The sequence below is a fragment of the Cottoperca gobio genome, chromosome 13 (assembly GCF_900634415.1).
Source record: "Cottoperca gobio chromosome 13, fCotGob3.1, whole genome shotgun sequence".
Classification (NCBI taxonomy): Eukaryota; Metazoa; Chordata; class Actinopteri; order Perciformes; family Bovichtidae; genus Cottoperca; species Cottoperca gobio.
The window spans coordinates 12,184,038-12,202,212 of record NC_041367.1 but is presented as its reverse complement, the minus strand read 5'-3'; the positions used below and the strand labels follow the sequence as shown (position 1 = coordinate 12,202,212).

Sequence of the window (18,175 nt, the reverse complement as noted above, 5' to 3'; positions counted from 1 at the left end):
TTACACTTAAAACATTTAATATAAAACTTCATGTGAAAAACTAAGAAACAAGACAAAGTGACAACCACGCCCAAACAAAAACGATATTAGACTCCCACTAGAGAGCACACACTGCGACCCCAACACCATTAAAGAGCAGTTAATCAGTAAAAGAAATGCTGCACGCAGTATATGCTCGCTGAAGGTTTTCACAAGGCTGTAATTGATTATCAGCAGGTGGCGACAAATCTCAGTTTTGCAGCGAAAGATGCTTCTTTGCGGCTTCTTGTCAGTCATTCGGAAACTTTTGAGGTATTTTTCTTAGTGTTTGATTTGATTGTAAGACAGTCACAGATGGTCTACAAGAAAAGGAGAAATGAGTGCTCCTCGGGTACTAGTTTGGTTTTGGAGACAGACACCTGTGGGAAACCGACGAGGTAGTTCCTCTGAGCTGCTGAGGAGGAACTAAATGCGGATTTCTACTATCGGATGTGAAAACCTAAATTGAAACCGACATAAAAAGCTTGTTCAGAAGAAAAAAAACGTAGTGTGTAAAGGAGAAAAAGCTTTAAAGTGATAGAAGAGCGTGTTTACAGAGTGTGTTACCCGAGGAGGGCGGGGTACAGGGTCGTAGGAGCGGGGCGGGCGGTGCCTACAGTGCCCTCCGCTCGCTGCGGGGGAAGACGCGTGAACTTGAACGCTGCCTTCAGTGCGATCTCAGGCAGAGGCCAGCCAGTCTTTTCAGTCTGTCCCCGCAGATCAGGTTTCAATCAACTTATCGGAGAAGACGGATTTTGGAGGGTTTGTTGTTTGGGAACCCAGAGAAGGTGCCGACGCGATGTCCAGGCGCAAACTTGGAAGCAGACCGCAGCACCTGAGTGCAATTCAAGGTAAGCATGGGAGCGCAGCGATGTGTGGGCACGTTGAAACTGTTTGATGCGGATGTTGTTGTTTTTAGGTGAAATAAAAAATAATTCAAGTCACAATTTTTGTTTCATTGTCAGTTTGCGCGCATGGTTTGGATACGCGCTGGCACCGGTTATCAAATGATTAATGTTATTCTTTTAATTTACAAACATGTAGATCATCCCTGGCGGATTTAATTGTGTGTGTGCGTGTGTACACATTGACCTCAATCATGACAATATGGATGTATTTTAATTGCCTTTTAGACAAATGTTTAAATAAGGGCTCATATTTTTCTTGCCATGTTTGACCTATAGTGTACTGTTGCTGCAGTCGTGCTCATAGAGGAAGGACCGGTTTATTGGCACGCATGCTTTTCAGAGGCTACAGGTCCGAACACGATGATTAATATATCCAGGTTAGACCATGATCAAGTTTCTCTGTCGGGCTCTGGCTTGTCTGGGGCAGTTTACCTCCACTGTTCCTGGGACTCCTCGCATATTTAAAGCCAAGAGACTCAATTCTGCTAAATTATTTATATTTATATATAATATATAATATATAACGTTGTCAATAAAAACAAATGTAAAATAGATCCCATTCAGAATGTTCAAACATAAAGACAACAGTGCAACTCACAAAGAAACATGTGATGCTTGAAGAGAAATAAGAGAGAAACTTAGTCACCATTTGTTTTTTTACAGTTCTCAACTGGAGACCAGTGATGCATGTCTGGTGTGACCACAGGCCCGTGTGTGCATGTGTGTGTGTGTGTGTGTGTGTGTGTGTGACCGCGCCTTGCAAGTCTGCACAAACAGCGCAGCCCTGAAACAGGAAAGGTGACATTTTTGACTAACAACTGGCGAGATCTGACTTCAGACTGTACTGTCTGTACCTGTCCTGTATGTTTGCCGGCCTCGCTGGGGCAGGTGGATCCAGTTGAGGCATCAAGGTGTGCCCATGACCGCGTTGAGTAATACTGACCCCCCCCCCCCCCCCCCTCCTCCTACCTGCCCTGAGCTGTTAGCCTTTCTTAAGAAATATCCAAAGTTTACTCAGCTGGTTGAAGTTGTGTCCACTGCTTTAACTCCTCAGTGCTTGCACCTGTCTGCAGACTGCAAAGTGCTCCCTCTTACCTCCTTAAGATTTGTCAGGTTGTTGAATTAGATGAACTGTCCTCTATGTTTGTGAGCACACACACACACACGCATGCATACGCACACGCACACACATACACACATACACACACACACACACACACATACTGGGGGCTGCTCTTATCTCAAACACCTTCAGTCATGTCTTTTTCTTTTATTGCGATCCACTTCCTGTTGAGAAACTCCTGCTGCCTGTAACTGGCAGAGCAAGTTGTATTTGTGAGTGAAAGGTGATATCTCTGGTCATAAGGTTACATCTTTAAATCAATAACTTGACTTGTCAGCACATGAACACAGTCATTATCTCAGGTTGATGTTCCTGCTGAGATGGACAGTTGGACTCCTCACACTCTGCAGCAGTGAGAGCGAGCAGATCTGTTTTAGGTTGGTTAAAGGAAGTGGTCAGTATTGCCTGAGCCGATTGGCCTCGTTGCTTTAGAGCTTACAACTGAAACTAGCTCTTTCAATCACCGCGCCTGTTTAGTTGTTCCACTGAGGTCTGACAGAGCTTTTGTCAATTTGGGTGAGAAGAAATCCAAATGAATTCTTACTTATGTTGAAGTATGTGTGGATCAGCACATGGTGGTGTTGTCTGTATATTTAGCCTTTTTTTGGAGAGAAAGTGGGATGTTTAATGTCAAGTATACTCAGGTTTAGTATTGATTTTTCTCTCTGTATTTTGAAGATATGGCAAAAAAAAAGTGACCTGTGTGTTAAAGCGATACCTTTCTTTGAGAAACAACTCTACTATGAACCTTTTTTATAGACACCGCCAACTATCTACGCTCCATGGAAAAGATGGTTTACACTCTTGAACTGTAGAAAGAAACACACTGGATGAAATGGGATTGTCTCAATGACTCTATAGATTATATTCCCGATTAATCGCATGGTCTATAAAATGTCAGAAAGATGTCCGTCAAGTCCAAGATGACATCTTCAAATGTCTTGTTTTGTCTGACCAACAGTACAAACCCTAAGAAGACTGAGAAAAACCGATAATATATTTACAGCCTACAAATCTTTGCTTGGAAAACTACTTTAATTGATTAATCGTTGTCGCTTTATTTAAAACATTCTTCTTTATATCTATTTTCAATACTAAGGGCCAACAGCGTTTAAATCCCAGTGCAGTTAACTGTACTGTGGTTGTAATGTTTTGCTCTGCACATTAGTTTCTCAAAAAAAAATGTAATCTCTGTTAGTAATTGAACTTTCTCTCTTCCCTCTCCTGCCTGCTGAATTTCTCAGATGTCACTGACATGCCGGATGTCACCACTTCATCAGACGACGGGCCACCCCCTCTTCCTCAGGTCCGAGCTCCTGGCGAGGGTCGTGACCTCCTGACCTGCGGCCAGTGCAGCCGGGCCTTCCCCCTCGCCCACATCCTGACGTTCATCCAGCACAAACAGGGCGGCTGCCGCTCTCAAAACCAAGCCCCAAACGCCAACGCCACGCCCCCCTCACCTGCCAACCGGGCACAGCAGCGTGTCGCCAATGGCGAGCTGGGGCCGGGCTTCATCGAGCTGAGGAGAGGCGGCAGAGCCTGGAGGGAGGAGCCCGGTGTGAAGGTGAAGCCGGAGCACAGCAAAGCAGGTGAGTGCTTTAAGAAGACACAGAACAAGAAGGCAGGTTGTTAATTAGTGACTCTGTTTTTTGTTTTGTTGTAATATTCTTTTTTCAACCGCCCTCCTCTTCATTTAACAACTGTTCCCCCCCCCCCCCCCCACTCCCTCCCGAGTCCAGCTCATTAGCTAGCCGTTGCCATTAGCAGACCTGCGTGAGTTAGTGACGCACAGGCTAATTGTGTGGAAAAGATAGGCGTCAGGAGTGTTCGGAGGGCACCGAGGGTCCCCGAGGGCTCCACACTGAGCACCTGAGCTCCTTCTCATCTCCCTGACTGTCTCTGTCTCTCTGAGGTGGAGTGGCCAGGTAAACATGTTTCTCTCTGTCCTGCACTACACCCTGGACAACAGAGACTGAAACTACGTCCTCTAAACTCCAGCACAGGAGCACGTCTCAGTGATTTAAGGCCACCTTGTTCCTTGTGGAATGGGGCTTGATGGTTGTAGTCGAGCACCACAGTATGAAATGGTCAGAGGAGCGGAGGCGAGGCTGTTCGTGCAGCTCTCCTCGCTGTCATGACACTATAATGGAGGACGTTGCATCATGTGCAACTCCTCTGCCATCTCCCACTGTTCTGCCCCAGGCCGAGCCACCTGAGCTCCTGGGAATCTCCTCCTTCCTCCTCCTTTTTCTTCATCTTACGCGTCTTGTCTCCCTCTTCTTCCCCCATGTTGTCATACCCATCCCTCTCTTCTAGTTCTGTGTATCAGACATTAGCAGTGCTTTTCATAAATGTCTTTTTCTTCACGCCTTTTCGGCTTCTGTTTTCTTAGAGAGAGGAAGAGTGCGGTGACTATGATGGTCCTGCCAAAAATGATATGTCACGGTGGAAGTCAATCAGCAATTCATGAATTCTTATTATAATCCTTTTTGAAAATTTCACGTCCGGTGGCTAACTGCTGTGTTTCAGAGAGAGGAGAGTAGTTAATGTGTTTTTCCTGCAAAGGTCAGATATATTTGAAGGTCATGCTGTATCTCTGAAGTGAAAAAGGGGAGTATGCAGGATGTTGTAAATGACTGCAGATGGACAGAGCATCTTGCTGCACACTCATAGTCGGTACGAGTGCCCCTTTGTACATTTTGAAACCCTCTCTGTCATGTACACACACGTTAGCAGTTCCTTCCTTTGTGTAACACTCAGGGGACTGGTGCACGCACCATTTCCGTCTGTCCACAACCTCATTTTTTGTTTTTCTACTTCTGTCTGTTTTTCATCTCTCGCTCTGTCTCACGGAGAACACACAAGTTCGGTCATTTTGTGGCCGCCGGATTTTACAACAAATCTAACACGTGCACATGGCGAGGAGGAAAGAGCATGACAGCTTGTAAATAATGAAGAAGTGGATACGTTTGGATGAAAGTTTTATTAGTAAATGTAGGTTGCATATGTTTGGAGTTGATAATTGCGATTTACCTCAGATTTCATAGTTTGTGACGTGAATATCGAGTTCTTGCATTTTGAAGCAGCAAAGGAACGTTTTTTTTAAATTAGACGTCCTGCAGCCTGTAAGTAATAGGAAGTGTTGTTTCATGGAAGGGAAACTGAGCTTGTGAGATGACTGAGAGTGAAAGAGCAGTTATCCCACAACAGAAAAGTCCTCTGTCTATTTTCTGTATTGAAGAGAGAAGCGGTGAGGACAGAGGAGAAGAGGGAGTGGGATGGATTACCGAAGAGCTGCGTGCATCTGTCTCATTCCTCTTTATTTATTCTCCTTGTTTGTTTTTTTCCTCATCTCCAAACCCCCCCCCCCTCTCCTCCTTATTTCTTCCCCCCCATCTTCAACACACTTTCGCTTTGCCCTCTTTCAATTTCTCACCCCCCCCCCCCCCCCCCTTCTTCCTCCTCCTCCTCCTCCTCCTCCTCCCCCTCCTCTCTTTTCTCCTCCCTCTGCCTCCCAAGGGAAAAGAGATTCTGCCTGCTGCTCGTTAGTGCTCCCAGCCAATCTGCATTTTTAATTAGTAGTTATTGCTTCTGCTTAATATTCAAGTGCTACCCCGGGCCAAATGGGAATCCTTACAAAAAAAAAAAAGCGAGGGGAGAGAGAGAAGGAAAGAGAAACCGGCTGGGTATTGTGTTTCACTCCAGGACCCCGAGACAAAAGCCCCCCCCTCAGGGAAAGATTTGGAGGGTTTTGGGGGGGAGCGGAGGGGTGAGGAGAGCTGGGGTTGGAGGATGGGTCCCAAGTACAATCCAAAGGGGTGACATATTTTCATGGTGTCTCTTGGCCCCCCGTACTACATTATAATCTTTTTATCTCATTTTCTTTTTATCTCCTGAGCCCTGACCTACCTATATCTCTCTCTCTCTCTCTTTTCCTGCTTTCACTTTTCACCCTATTTTTAAAGAAGTATCTCAACTTCTCCTGGGTTTCTCCTCAGGCTTGGTTAAAGGACATGAACACCATAGCTCCTCTCGTCTCCAGACAGAGGGAGGGCGGGAGAGGGGGGAAAAGAGAAAGAAACAGTTGCTCTCTTTTTCATCTTCACTCTCCTCCCCCCCTCCAGTAAAATACAGAAGGATTTGACTTGAGGAAACATGAAAGAGGCTTATACCAGAGTCCGCTTTGAACCTCTCCAAAAAAGAAAAAAAAGAACTGTTTTCCCCCTCAATTTGGGGATCTTCTCTCCAATTTTGATTTATGCAGAAAGGCCTCATTTGTCAAGCAGGCTGAGTCAGTGCCTGATTTGCATAAAGCGTTCATTTTCTACGTTCTGCTAATTAGCAATTTGCAGCTTAATTGGAGAGTGGCTCTCGGTTAGGAGACAAAGCTATCCACATATAAAAATATCTCCAGACGTACTTTGCAACATGACTGCATCTCTGTGCTTTTCTGCTTCCAGGGCCCCATTTCTCTCTTCTGTTTTGGGTCGTACTTTTCCACACACACGTTTTCTTTATTGTGCTGTTACTTTTCATCACCTAACCCTCCTCTTCATCTTCCATTCATTTGAGTCAATGTGTCTGCTCTATTCTTCTGGTAGATTTGGCTTTAATCATACTGATACTCGTGTTCCTGTTTAGTTTTTATAACTTTGTAGCACCTTTGAGTCATTATTTAGATTTTCGATACTTAACTTTACTCTCACCTCTCTCGCTGCATTGTTTTCAGAATGTACTCTAGCATTCAGAAGCTAAAAAGCTGATGGAGACCAAAACCTGAGTGAAACACAGAGTGAAATATTGGACTTAAGTTCATCAGGTGGATACAAACACAATTCCAAATAAATATGAATGTATCTTCTGGTCTGGTGGATGTGTAAAAAGGCAAAGTTCACCGTATCAACTTTTGTCAGATGTTATGTTCCCAGCTTGTTTCTTCTGCGCCACAAACGTCAGTTATTAAATTAAAAGTCAGTTAATGCAGCTTTAATTTCTATGAACTTACCTCAATGCTTCACTCCGAGTGGAAGTCAAGACATTTCAAAAGAGCAAAACGTTTTTTACTCTTGTATTCTTTACTGACATCCATGAATCAAAATTGCAAACTCAATTTGGCCCATCTTTGTTTTCCAGTGTCTGAAGAGCCTTCCTACTTCACCTGCCAGCAGTGTGAAGGCGTGTTTCCATCTGCATGGGCGCTCTTACAGCACGCTCAGCACACGCACTCCTTCAGCATCTACCAAGAGGACGAGGAGGATGACACATACGTGAGAGGAGGAGAGGAAGAGGAGGATTTAGAGCGCACAAGCCCGCCGCAGCCACTCTGGACCCTCGCCACCTGAGCCAAGCTCTTGCCTCTGCCTTTCAGCCCTCCGCCCTGCGCCTCAGTCGCTCCCGTCCGACACACACCGCCTCCTCCTCCAGTAACATGCAGGCTCTGAACTTTTCAGTGCTGCTCAGGGAGCTCGCCGAAGGGAATAACAACACCACCAGCAGCTCCCCCGGAGGCCTGGGCCTGTCTCCGTGCTCTTCTCCACTAGCAGCTTCTCCTTTTCCTCACAGCAGAGCCCTCCAGGCTGACTTCCTCTGTGAGCTGTGTGATCAGAATTTCCAGTCCCTGCGCGCCCTGTCCGCCCACCGCCGCACTCACTCCTGCGACAGGCCCTATCACTGCGGAGTGTGCGGGCAGGCCTTCTCCCAGAGCGGCCAACTGGCACGTCACATAAGGAGCCATCACAGGGAAGCTGGAGGTGGAGGAAGTGGATATGAGTCGGTGGAGATGGTCATGATGGAGGAGGATGTAGAGAGGCATGGGATGAGAGGGAGGTTTCAAATGCGGCCACCTGGAATCATCATGGGAAAGGGAATGGGCGGTGCAGAAGTGAGAGCCCAGGGTCCCTCAGAGTCAGACCTGACCATGCCCAAACACCTAGCTTCAGGCCTGATGCTGCTGACCTCGCAGGTCGAGCCGCCAGACAGGGAGCTGCTGAGGCTGTACCAGCAAGAGAGAGAGGTGGTAGAGGGAGGGGAGGAGGAGGCAGAGGGGCAGGGGGAGCCTCAGCACACCTCACCCTGCGCCAGCCCGTCTGAAGGCTCACTGGAGAGCGGAGAGACGGGCGGCAGCGGCGAGAGCGGTATCGCCAGTGGCAACTGCACGCCCAAACGTCCAGAGATGAGCGACCGAGTGCAAGGAGTCGGAGAGTGGGAGAACGAAAGAGGGGAGATCATAGAGAGGGAGACAGACTGGAGCTCAGCCAAAGTCAGCGAGGTCGTGCAGGAGTGGCAGAGGGAGAATGAGCGGAGGAGTGTAGGAGGAGGCGTCAGCGGCGGAGGAAACAACAACAGTTCTGCTGCCGGTTCAGCTGGTAAGAAAAAGAAGGATGAAGCCTGCGAGTACTGTGGTAAACACTTCAGAAACAGCAGCAACCTGACAGTGCACCGCCGCAGCCACACTGGTGAACGACCCTACCGTTGCGGCCTCTGCAACTACGCATGCGCTCAGAGCTCAAAATTAACACGCCACATGAAGACCCACGGCGCCCAGGGAGCCAAGGCTTCCTTTTTGTGCCAGCTGTGCTCAGTACCATTCACCGTCTACGCCACTCTGGAGAAACACCTGAAGAAAGTGCACGGCCTGAGCCACGCCAGCGTGGGAGCGTACTGCACAGGCCAGCGCTGCAGACACTTTGGCTGCCATAAAAGCTGAAGAACAAGCAGTGGTTGTGAAAATGGAGGAGGACGAAGCCAGTTTGGATCAGTTAGAAATGGAGAGCAAAGTTCAGAGTGATGTGGTGAAAAGCATGGAGGTGGAGGAGGGGCTTAGCCAAGCGGAGTATGTGGAGAACGGAGGGAGTCCAGCCACAGTGGCTGATCTGCCACCTGAGAGCAACGCGGAGTTGAGCTTAGCTTTGACTTCAGCGCCATGAGAGCTGTCCTCATTACCTAATTGACATTAACATAGCACTGTGTAGGATTTAAGTCGCCCATTCAAATATAAAGAATTTGCCCCATCATTGAACAGAGAGTCAAGTTAAACTGGAAACTAGTCCGGCAGAGAGTCCCCGTCCTCTCTGCCAGCGCCGAGGCACACAGCAGCAGCAGCAGCCACGCTGTTCATGATTGTATGTAAAGCTGCTGCGTGAAACTAAGTGCCTACGGTTCTTTAGACCACAGAGCAAAAACAAGGCCGTGACATTCAGCAGGGAGATTACCAGAGCTCTCGAACAGGAAGTGAACCGCCACAGTCCACACAGACGCAGGAAACCGATCACCATGTTGCAGTGCAGGATGCAAAAGACGAGTGATTTATCGCTCTGTCGACCCACTGGACAGATGGAGAAAGATATTAACTGTCAGATAATATAGAGTAGGGGTTTATATTGAATTTAAAAAAGCCAAGCAATAGAACGATGTTAATATATTTTCTGCAGACGGAGAAAGGTCATATTGTGTTTTCTAGCTGTTGCTGGTTTTCTTTTGAGAAGACCTTTTAAAGACTAAAGATGTTTGAACAGCCACGAGGGTGAAATGAATCCAAACAATGTCTGCCTGCAGTTTCTCAGACTCCTCTTTTTAAAGGCGCTTGGTTGTCACAACACTTGTCACTTAACGTAATGTTTACAGGGCTCACGGAGCCTGGCAAGGTTGGGCTCCTGACTTTGTGTATGGATGATTTTCTGTTTTCTAATTTTATAAAAAATGTGAATAAGGAGACTTTAAAGTCTTATCTACTGATGTTCTTGTTTTCTCCATGTTTCTTTCTATGCATAAAAAAAAATCTGCAATTTTACCTTCATGTGAAACGGGTGTGTATGTTTCGTTCTCTATTTGTACCTATTATTGTGATGGTAATTTCTCCCTTTCATTGTTTACATATGTAAAGTGCCGGACTGCTTGAAGCTCGTGCATGTTTTTGCAGCCATTTGAAACTGTTCTTTTTATTTTTGTATTTTTGTTGCCTGTGTTTGAATTATTCCTAATTTATGGATGCTGCATGTTGGTGATTGTGTAACTGCTGAACTACAGGGTTGAGAGGTGCAGGAGTAGCTTGTTGATTGGTGGAGTTTTGTCAGAAGCACTTGGGTGAGTTTGCGTGAATGTGTTTTGTTTGTTTGTGTGTACATACTGGCGGGGGGGGGGGGGGAAGAAATCCTCAGGTGACACTTCTACTTGACTCGGCAGATCATAATCACCGTGTCGTGCTTCTGGCAAGTGTGTCGCCGACGAGGATCTAAGAAACGCAAGTTAAGCAAGAGGAAATCTGCTCATTCAATATTAAAAAGAAGAGAACGAAGTTGTCAAGTGGAGGGCTGCCAATGTTTTTGTGACTACTGTGATGACTTTGTGTGACCATATCTGATTTATACATGAATTCATGTCAGGGAAAACAAATTCTTGTGTGTGTTGTGTAATGAATGAGTGCAGTGTAACTGTTCAGGGATAATATTTTGTACATAGATTGACATGCTTGCTGTTGCTATGCTTATTGTTGTTATTATTAATATTACCTGCCTCCACTTCTCCTAGCTTTGTCTCCTTTCCGCTGAACACTGGCTATTGTGAAGCTCCGCTGTCTTTGTAAACTTGACACCATTTTGTAATTCACCTTCTCATGAGGAGCCTCAATAAAGAATTGAGGTTAAATATTTTCTATTGTGGAGTCTTTTTTCTTTTTCTTTGCTTGTGGTTGCTTTTCCCAAACATGTTTATTTCCCCCTTTCTTCTTCTGGTATCCACAACAAAGCTTTTGAAACTATTTTTAAGTGTCTTTTCTCACCAGGATGTTGTCTTAGTCGGAGTGGGTCGTTTCTCTGAGGACCACAGTCAGCGCTGAGTTATTAATGTTTAATGTGAGTGTTTGGATTAGGGACCCTCACTCCTTGTTTACATCCTTGTGATGTTACTGGCTTTGTCTGGAAACGCTATAATGAAATTCCAGAGGGGTGTGTATGCAAATGTGTAGTATACTGTGTGTGTGTGTGTAGATATATTTGAGTTGGTGTCAGTCATGAGATGGGTGCAGTGAGCTGTGATGGGACACTGGCGACAAGGTTTTCTCAGGATACAAATTGAGGAGGGGCAGTTTGGTTATTGTTTGTGGGCATGTTAGGAGGCAGAGCAGGGTGGGTGTGGAGTGTCAAGGGGTTGGGATAATTGCTGACTCCATTTTAAGGGCGTAAAAAACCTCTGCACCAGCATCTCTGGCCTTAACCCCACCCCCAATCTGATGAAAATTAAGTTCTATGATCCCTCTAGCTCATTAACAGCAGGTCTTTTAATGAGCTTTCAACAGGGTGGGGGCTGGGTAAATGAAGAGGAGTTGGGCTGGATAGTGGCGGGTGTGTGTGGGGGGGGTTATTGCACCAGATGCACACACGCCCACTCCTACCAATTACCATTGTGTTGTACAGAATAAGGAGGAAGACTGAAGCCCCTCAGACCCAGATGAGTCAGTTTTTATGTTTCTGTCCACAGAGACAGAAAAAACAAGGAGGGAGGACAGTACATGTGACATCCACCTCTGGCAAACTCTGCCCTCCCTATCTGTGCGCCATTTGGTGCTCGTATGGACCCAATTATGTAAGGTAAGGTGATACAGGGCAGAACACAGCACAGTAGCCCCTACAGCAAGTGGATATCTTTTCCACGTCCCAGAGTGCCCTTTGTCTTCCTGCAGTCCACACCTCTCTGTCAAACCCTGCACAGGACAGTGTCAGCACCCAAACAAGCCAATCACAACACGAAGAGTTTATAATGGCTGCCAATAGGAGAGTGAGGCTGACACTGTGTTTGAGTGTGTGTGTGTTTTCTGACCAGTGACTGCCCCTGGGCGGTAGTAACGTGGACTTTGAGATCTAATAGTTGTGTCTCGGCTCCACAGAGAAAGCTTTTGTTGGCGTGGAAGTTGGGAGAGGTCGCTTCAGGACAGAGACACAACCGACAGTGTTACAGAGGATTTTAATATGCTACACACACTTTAACAACTTTTGCTAAGCACTCTCTAGCTCTATAACAGGAAGATATATTGATGTGAGGAGAACAAGCATCTGGGATTTTGGTTATTAAATTGTGAGGCAGTTTAAATGTTGTGCTTTCAGCATCTTAAGAGCTGCATTACTGTTAAGTGATACTGTTTTCTGATATATTGGGCTATTTGTGGATAAAAAAAACCCCTCTACTATTTGATTTCTAAATCCCCAGGTCCATAGCCAAGATGTTAGAAAGACTAAGTTTGATTTTTGGATTTAATATTTATATTCAGTTCACATATCGAATATGCATACATTTTATTTCCCAATAATATATGACACAGATGTGCTTGAAAGCCTTCTCCACCTTCTTAAAGGGATACACTTCTGGTGGCAAAATCTGAAATGACGAATCCCCTAGTACATAAAGGAAGAAATAATTAAGTAAACTCCCTCCAGGTTACACAAACCCCAACATTCGCAGAAAATATTAATTTGATACCTACAGCCAGCAACAATGTTATAGCTCAGATATATTTATTATTAAGTTATTGAGACCAAAATATTATAATTTTTGAGTCCCAGTTTTATTTTTTCCATCTAAAATGTGACTTAACAATGAGAGCAGTTCAATAAAAGAAAAAACAAACATTAAACCTACAAAATTGCATATAAAATAGGATAAACTAAAAAACAATGACATCCACTCTTTAACAATCTACACTTCACTCACATCTAAATATCGCAGCTTCACTCATAGTCAGTGGTGGAAACTTTAAAATCAAACAAAACAATCCAGTGATTCAACCAAATGAGAATTTGTGAACCTCAATAATGAGATGATGTAAAGTGAGTTTTTCTGTGCTGTAGAAGAGCTCTAAGAAATGATGCGCCATCCCATCTTTTTTATAAAATAAGGCAGTAAATGTTAAGTGGACAATTGAATATCATCTACATAGTAGTGATAAACCTTTAAAATGACTTATCTGTCTAATCGGAAGTGTATATAAGGAAAACAAAATGGGACCCAGCACATAACCTTGGGGAACACCTCATACACGTCATACTGTGGTGTCAAAAGATGTTGCAGCATTCACCTGCATCATTTTTTAGACCTAAAAATGTGCTGACTGAGCTGTATGAGAGCTCAACCTTGTGGGTAGTCTTTAAAGACATGAAGTGCAATTTTCTGGCAGTAGTGGCACACTTCAGATTAAATGTAAGATGATTAGCTCTGAAAATGCTCACAACAAAGGGAATGTAAGAGCTCTGTGTTTGCTTTCCTGCAGGGCAGGCCTGTGGCCATTAGAGGCTCTTACTTATGTATGAGAAGATTGTGCTTTATCATGGAAAAAGCCAATTAACTCTGAGTTTTTAATTACATTTCTCTTGGTGTACTGTCTGGAGCCTCCAATCATCTCTACAGTCCCTGTCCTGTTGTCCAGAATAGTTGAGGAGGAGGAGGCAGATGCTGAGGATTAAATCATCAGCAGGGCAGACTGAGACTGGGATAACAAGAAAGAGAAATATGCATTTGGGAGTGATCAGACAAACCACAGGACTCCCTCTCTGCTCTTTATCCTCGCACAGTTCTCACAATTCCCACCTTCTCTCGCCCCTCCCTCCTCCCGCAACAACCGCAGAGTGAAACCTGAACCCTGGAATTATACCCGCTTCACCTCTCCTCTCTCACCCTCCTAACCTCTTAACAGTGAGAGTGTGGGAGGACGGGGTGAGAGGCAACACGTACCGGGCAGCCATCCGTCAATCCAGTGCCTCTTCTTGCCATTCAGCACCTTCATTTAATGAGAGGATGGAAAGACAAGGAGGGTTCATTCTTATAGGGGATTATATAATGTCACCGATCACTGAGGACGAGCTCTGTGGGAGAAAGAGTGTCAGTTTAGTTTGGTTTGAGTATGAGGAAGCACTGATGAGACTGCAGACAGGTTACAAACAAATGGGAGGAAGTTCTATGATTTCTCTTTTTTCACAGAGTGTTACATCAACCAAACAGAAATTGTTTCCAGATAATGATGGTGAAAATAACTTTCAAAACGTACCTAAATAAATAAGACTTGTCCCTGAGTGTCGGCCATCGGCTCGTTTTCATCCCAGTGATCAACTGCGGTTGTTTTTGACAGATTACAAAGACAGGGTGTTGTAGACACAGGAAAACATGCTCATGTACCCAATCAATACAACTCTTCTCTACATGATCTGCCTCTGTGAGAGCCATTTTTTTATACATTGTAATATAGCTTCTATTGTAAAATATATCTGCAGTGTTCCTGGTCCAAAAGGCTGCATCGTCGTTATGTGATACAACTTCTCTGATATCTGAGTAAATCATAAACCAATGACTCTACGATACGAGACAATGCGATATGAAATGATACAATTCAATGTGATACAATAGGATACAACATCATTTGTGCGGGAGGTGGCACCTTGTATGGCAGCCTCTGCCGACAGTGTATGAGTGGATGGGTTAATGCTGGCTTTCGAGTGGTTACTAACACTAGAAAAGCGCAATATATACGCAGTCCATTTACCATTTATCATCAATACGATTCATTAAACATACAATATGCAATACGATGCGATACAATGCGATGCAATACAATGTAATATGATTATTAAGGGTCTTGGTTGCAGTTAAACGTCAGCCTGCACAGGGACAGGCTGACTGACAGCAGTTATGTATGAACAGTTGGTGGGGTATCCAAACGTCCTGTTGAGCCTCGTGGAGCTGTTGGGCCTAATGAAATGGTACATTGTGTGTCCATTTGACACCATCACTGTAACATTTAGATTGGGTGTAAATAAAGGTGAAGCTTTATTGTTTAGTACATTGTTGATTTGATGTCATGTGAAAGGGCTTTTTGACCTGAATATTAGCACAAGGGGATTTTTCTCCCCTGTTTACTGGCAAATGTCCCTTCACACCTGCAGTGTATCGTTTATATATAGAGCTTTAAGGGTGAACGAAAGTACAACCAAATCACAACCTAAAGAAGCTGGACGAGATGAGGTAATCAAACATCTGCCGGCTCAAACGCTCTCTGACAAACTGGTCTCAAACGTCTGTTACTCTCTTTGTCTTTCATAAACACACACACATTATTCTGTTCTTGCTGCACCTGGTGACCCTCCTTGTGAACCTGACACAAACACACACACAGTTATTCAGTTGCTCAGGTAATTACACACGCACACACATGCGCACACACATGTGCAAGAAAGACTGGATTTGAGTGTACACCCCTCACTGCCCACCTCCTTCCTACACAGTGCTGGGGTCACAGGTGTTGCCTGGATAGCATGCATAGGAAGGTTAGGAGGTAGAGTTCAGTGCAGTGACAGGTGAAAATGCTTTCATGTGTTTGTTTCCTGGAGGCCTAAGGGCAGGTGAACTGCAGCTTCTAACCGCCTCCACCAGTATCTCCACATACAACGAATGACCCCTGTCACCGGTTATGTTTCATTTATTGCATGCGTTTCAATGACATTAGATATTAAGGAAGCTTTATTACTATTATTGTTTTTTTCCTTTCTATAACATGTATTCTACAGCCCTATAACAACAAAGAATTTCATGACAAATTTCAATATGTTTTACATTATATTTTACAAATATCACATTAAAACTGTGATTAAATATTATGTTGATGCAATACCAGTGGTCTTAACTTAAGAAAAAGTAAAATATTACAGAACTCATGAGTAAAATGTAACGTAAAAGTACTCATTATGGAGCAGAATGCCGCCATCAGAGTTATATTATGATGTTTTTTACTATCCGATTATTATTATTACTGATGCATTTAGATGTAGAGAGCATCTGGTTTTGGAGAAGCTGATTCTAACTACTTTAAATAATGTTGGACTGCTTAATCTATAACAATATATGATATTTTATAAACTGATCATGTGTTTTGTGTGAAAAATCATAATCTGCAAATTAACTACTGCTGTCCAATTAATAGTGGATTAAAAAAGCACAATGTTTTCCACTGAGTAGAAGTACAATGTGTCATAAAATGGATAAACTGAAGTACAATATAATTATCTCAAAATTATACTTAAGTAGCCTACAATAACACTTTCCACCACTGAACAAAAAGATGATTAATGAATAAAAACACTATAAAATAGAAATTAATATATAAGATCAACATAAATGCTGCTGGGGGCTGATTATCTACTGCTCAGTCCGGTGATGTGTGTGAGTGATGCGGCAGAAAACGGGCCGGGACAAAGCCGGTTAACCAGCAGGGGAGAGAGAGAGAGAGAGACCCGGGGGCTGCGGGTGCAGGGTCGTGGGATCAGAGCAGGTCATGGAGGTGTGGGAGTGTCTGCTCGGCCCTCTGACCTTTGTCACTGAGGCTTCCGATAATCCCGTCCTCAAAGACCATACGGACATAATGGAGAGCCCATGAATGGAGTTATATGGTGACCATTAGGCGGATCTATGTCGCCATTCTTCTTGTTTGTTTAGTCCAGGTCAGTCTCACGTTTTCAGTGTAATCAGGCGTGTTATGGAGGGACGGCTGGAGACGCCTGGAGAGGCCCGCAGTGAGCACCGCAGGACAACAGTTTATTGGAGATGGATATCCACCTACATTTAATGAATGGCATGACACAAGAGGGCTGAGAGACGGGGAGGAGGGGAACGGTAATTGGATGTCCACTTCAGATTATTTGAGTCCCAGAGTTCACAAGTGGTCTTCACATGAGGAGACCAAAAACCTCCTTACAAAATCTGTTTGGTCAATATAGGTATCACATCAAAACATGTCCTCATGAATAGTCTATCACACCGGTATTATGCTAAAGATGTCCGTTAATAAGACTCATGTTGAAGCACTGACAATCAATTTTCTAGAAACACATTTTTTTTAAATTGGATTAGAGTAGATTATTTACATTTCGATGTGATTGTTAAGTGTTGTAAAGTAAACATAAAGAAAATTGTAATATTTTATGTATTATTTTATGTTTTATAAGAAATTATTGCTTTATTTTATTTTATTTCTTAAATTCAGGGTATCACTTTGTAATAAAGCACCCTTTTAATAAATAATAAATAAATATTAATAAATTGTAATTAATGACTTCCAACAATCCATTAAGACTTTAATAGTTAATAAGTAGTTAAGACTTTTGAATTGTGGTCATTTTCCAGCACATCCGTGGTCTGTTGGAGCAGTCTGATGAACTAAAGAGCTACATAGGACAAAGCACATGATCTGCTGGAGGAGGACAGAGGATTTTCCCAAACTGGCAACAACATATTTGCCCTCATTAATGTCTTACATCTAACTGATGGTATTTATAAAGTATTTATTAATATTGATAAAGATTTTATATTTATATTTATATAGCCTTTATCAAGGGTGCACACTAAGTCAAACGCTTTTCTAAAACAGAAAATAGGCCTAGTCTAAATGCTTCTATCCAAAATGTAGAAAATGCTATGGCTTGCAGTACTATTATTACACTAATAGCAATTAAAAACGTGTTGATTTGTGTTAATAGAGAGCTCGGACTTCATAATAAACATTTCCTCTTTACAATAAGGAGCCCTGTCCTTTACTGCCTTGTGTTTGAATGATGTTCAACCAGCATTTTTTATCAGCTCCTCTTTTATCCCATCTACAAAATGAGGGCTGGACAGAAAGAAGAATGTTTAGAGAGATTTTAATGAGTAAATCAAAACTGAAAATGTAAAATTGGGATAGATTCATCATTTAACATTAGCTAAAAGCACAGCTTAAAAACACAGACTATTTGAGTTTTGTGTCTGTTTCAGAAAACTTATATTAAAGCACATTATCAGGCCTCTTCTATAGTTGGAAAATAATACTGACAATTGCTAATCAATCTGACATATTGCTTATACATCTTGTAAGCAGGGACATTCAAAAGTGTCATTTTCTTTAACGGACCTGGAGTTTTTTAAAGATGCCTTTCTCTTCACGGCCTAATTTATCGTTATCACCACCACCATGATTTACAGTAAACCCTTCCATACAGTACATGTGGTGGTTTGTGGTCTGGTGCCTTTATGTGGAGTAGACTGACACCTAGCGTCAGTTTGAGACAACTGACAGGAGCTACTGCAGGCTGATGTAAGCAACCTCCCATTCAAGACA

At 43.7% G+C, this 18,175-nt stretch overlaps 1 protein-coding gene across 1 annotated transcript; it reads left to right on the top strand.

Annotated features, from left to right (window-relative positions):
- The first annotated feature begins 151 nt into the window (after positions 1–151).
- Positions 152–10,699, top strand: znf296 (zinc finger protein 296). The gene is given in 5 exon segments (XM_029447119.1): positions 152–869; positions 3,294–3,638; positions 7,183–7,376; positions 7,379–8,710; positions 8,712–10,699. Coding segments are annotated over 5 exon segments (2,187 nt in total). The 5' UTR covers positions 152–817; the 3' UTR covers positions 8,976–10,699.
- Positions 10,700–18,175: the final 7,476 nt, after the last annotated feature.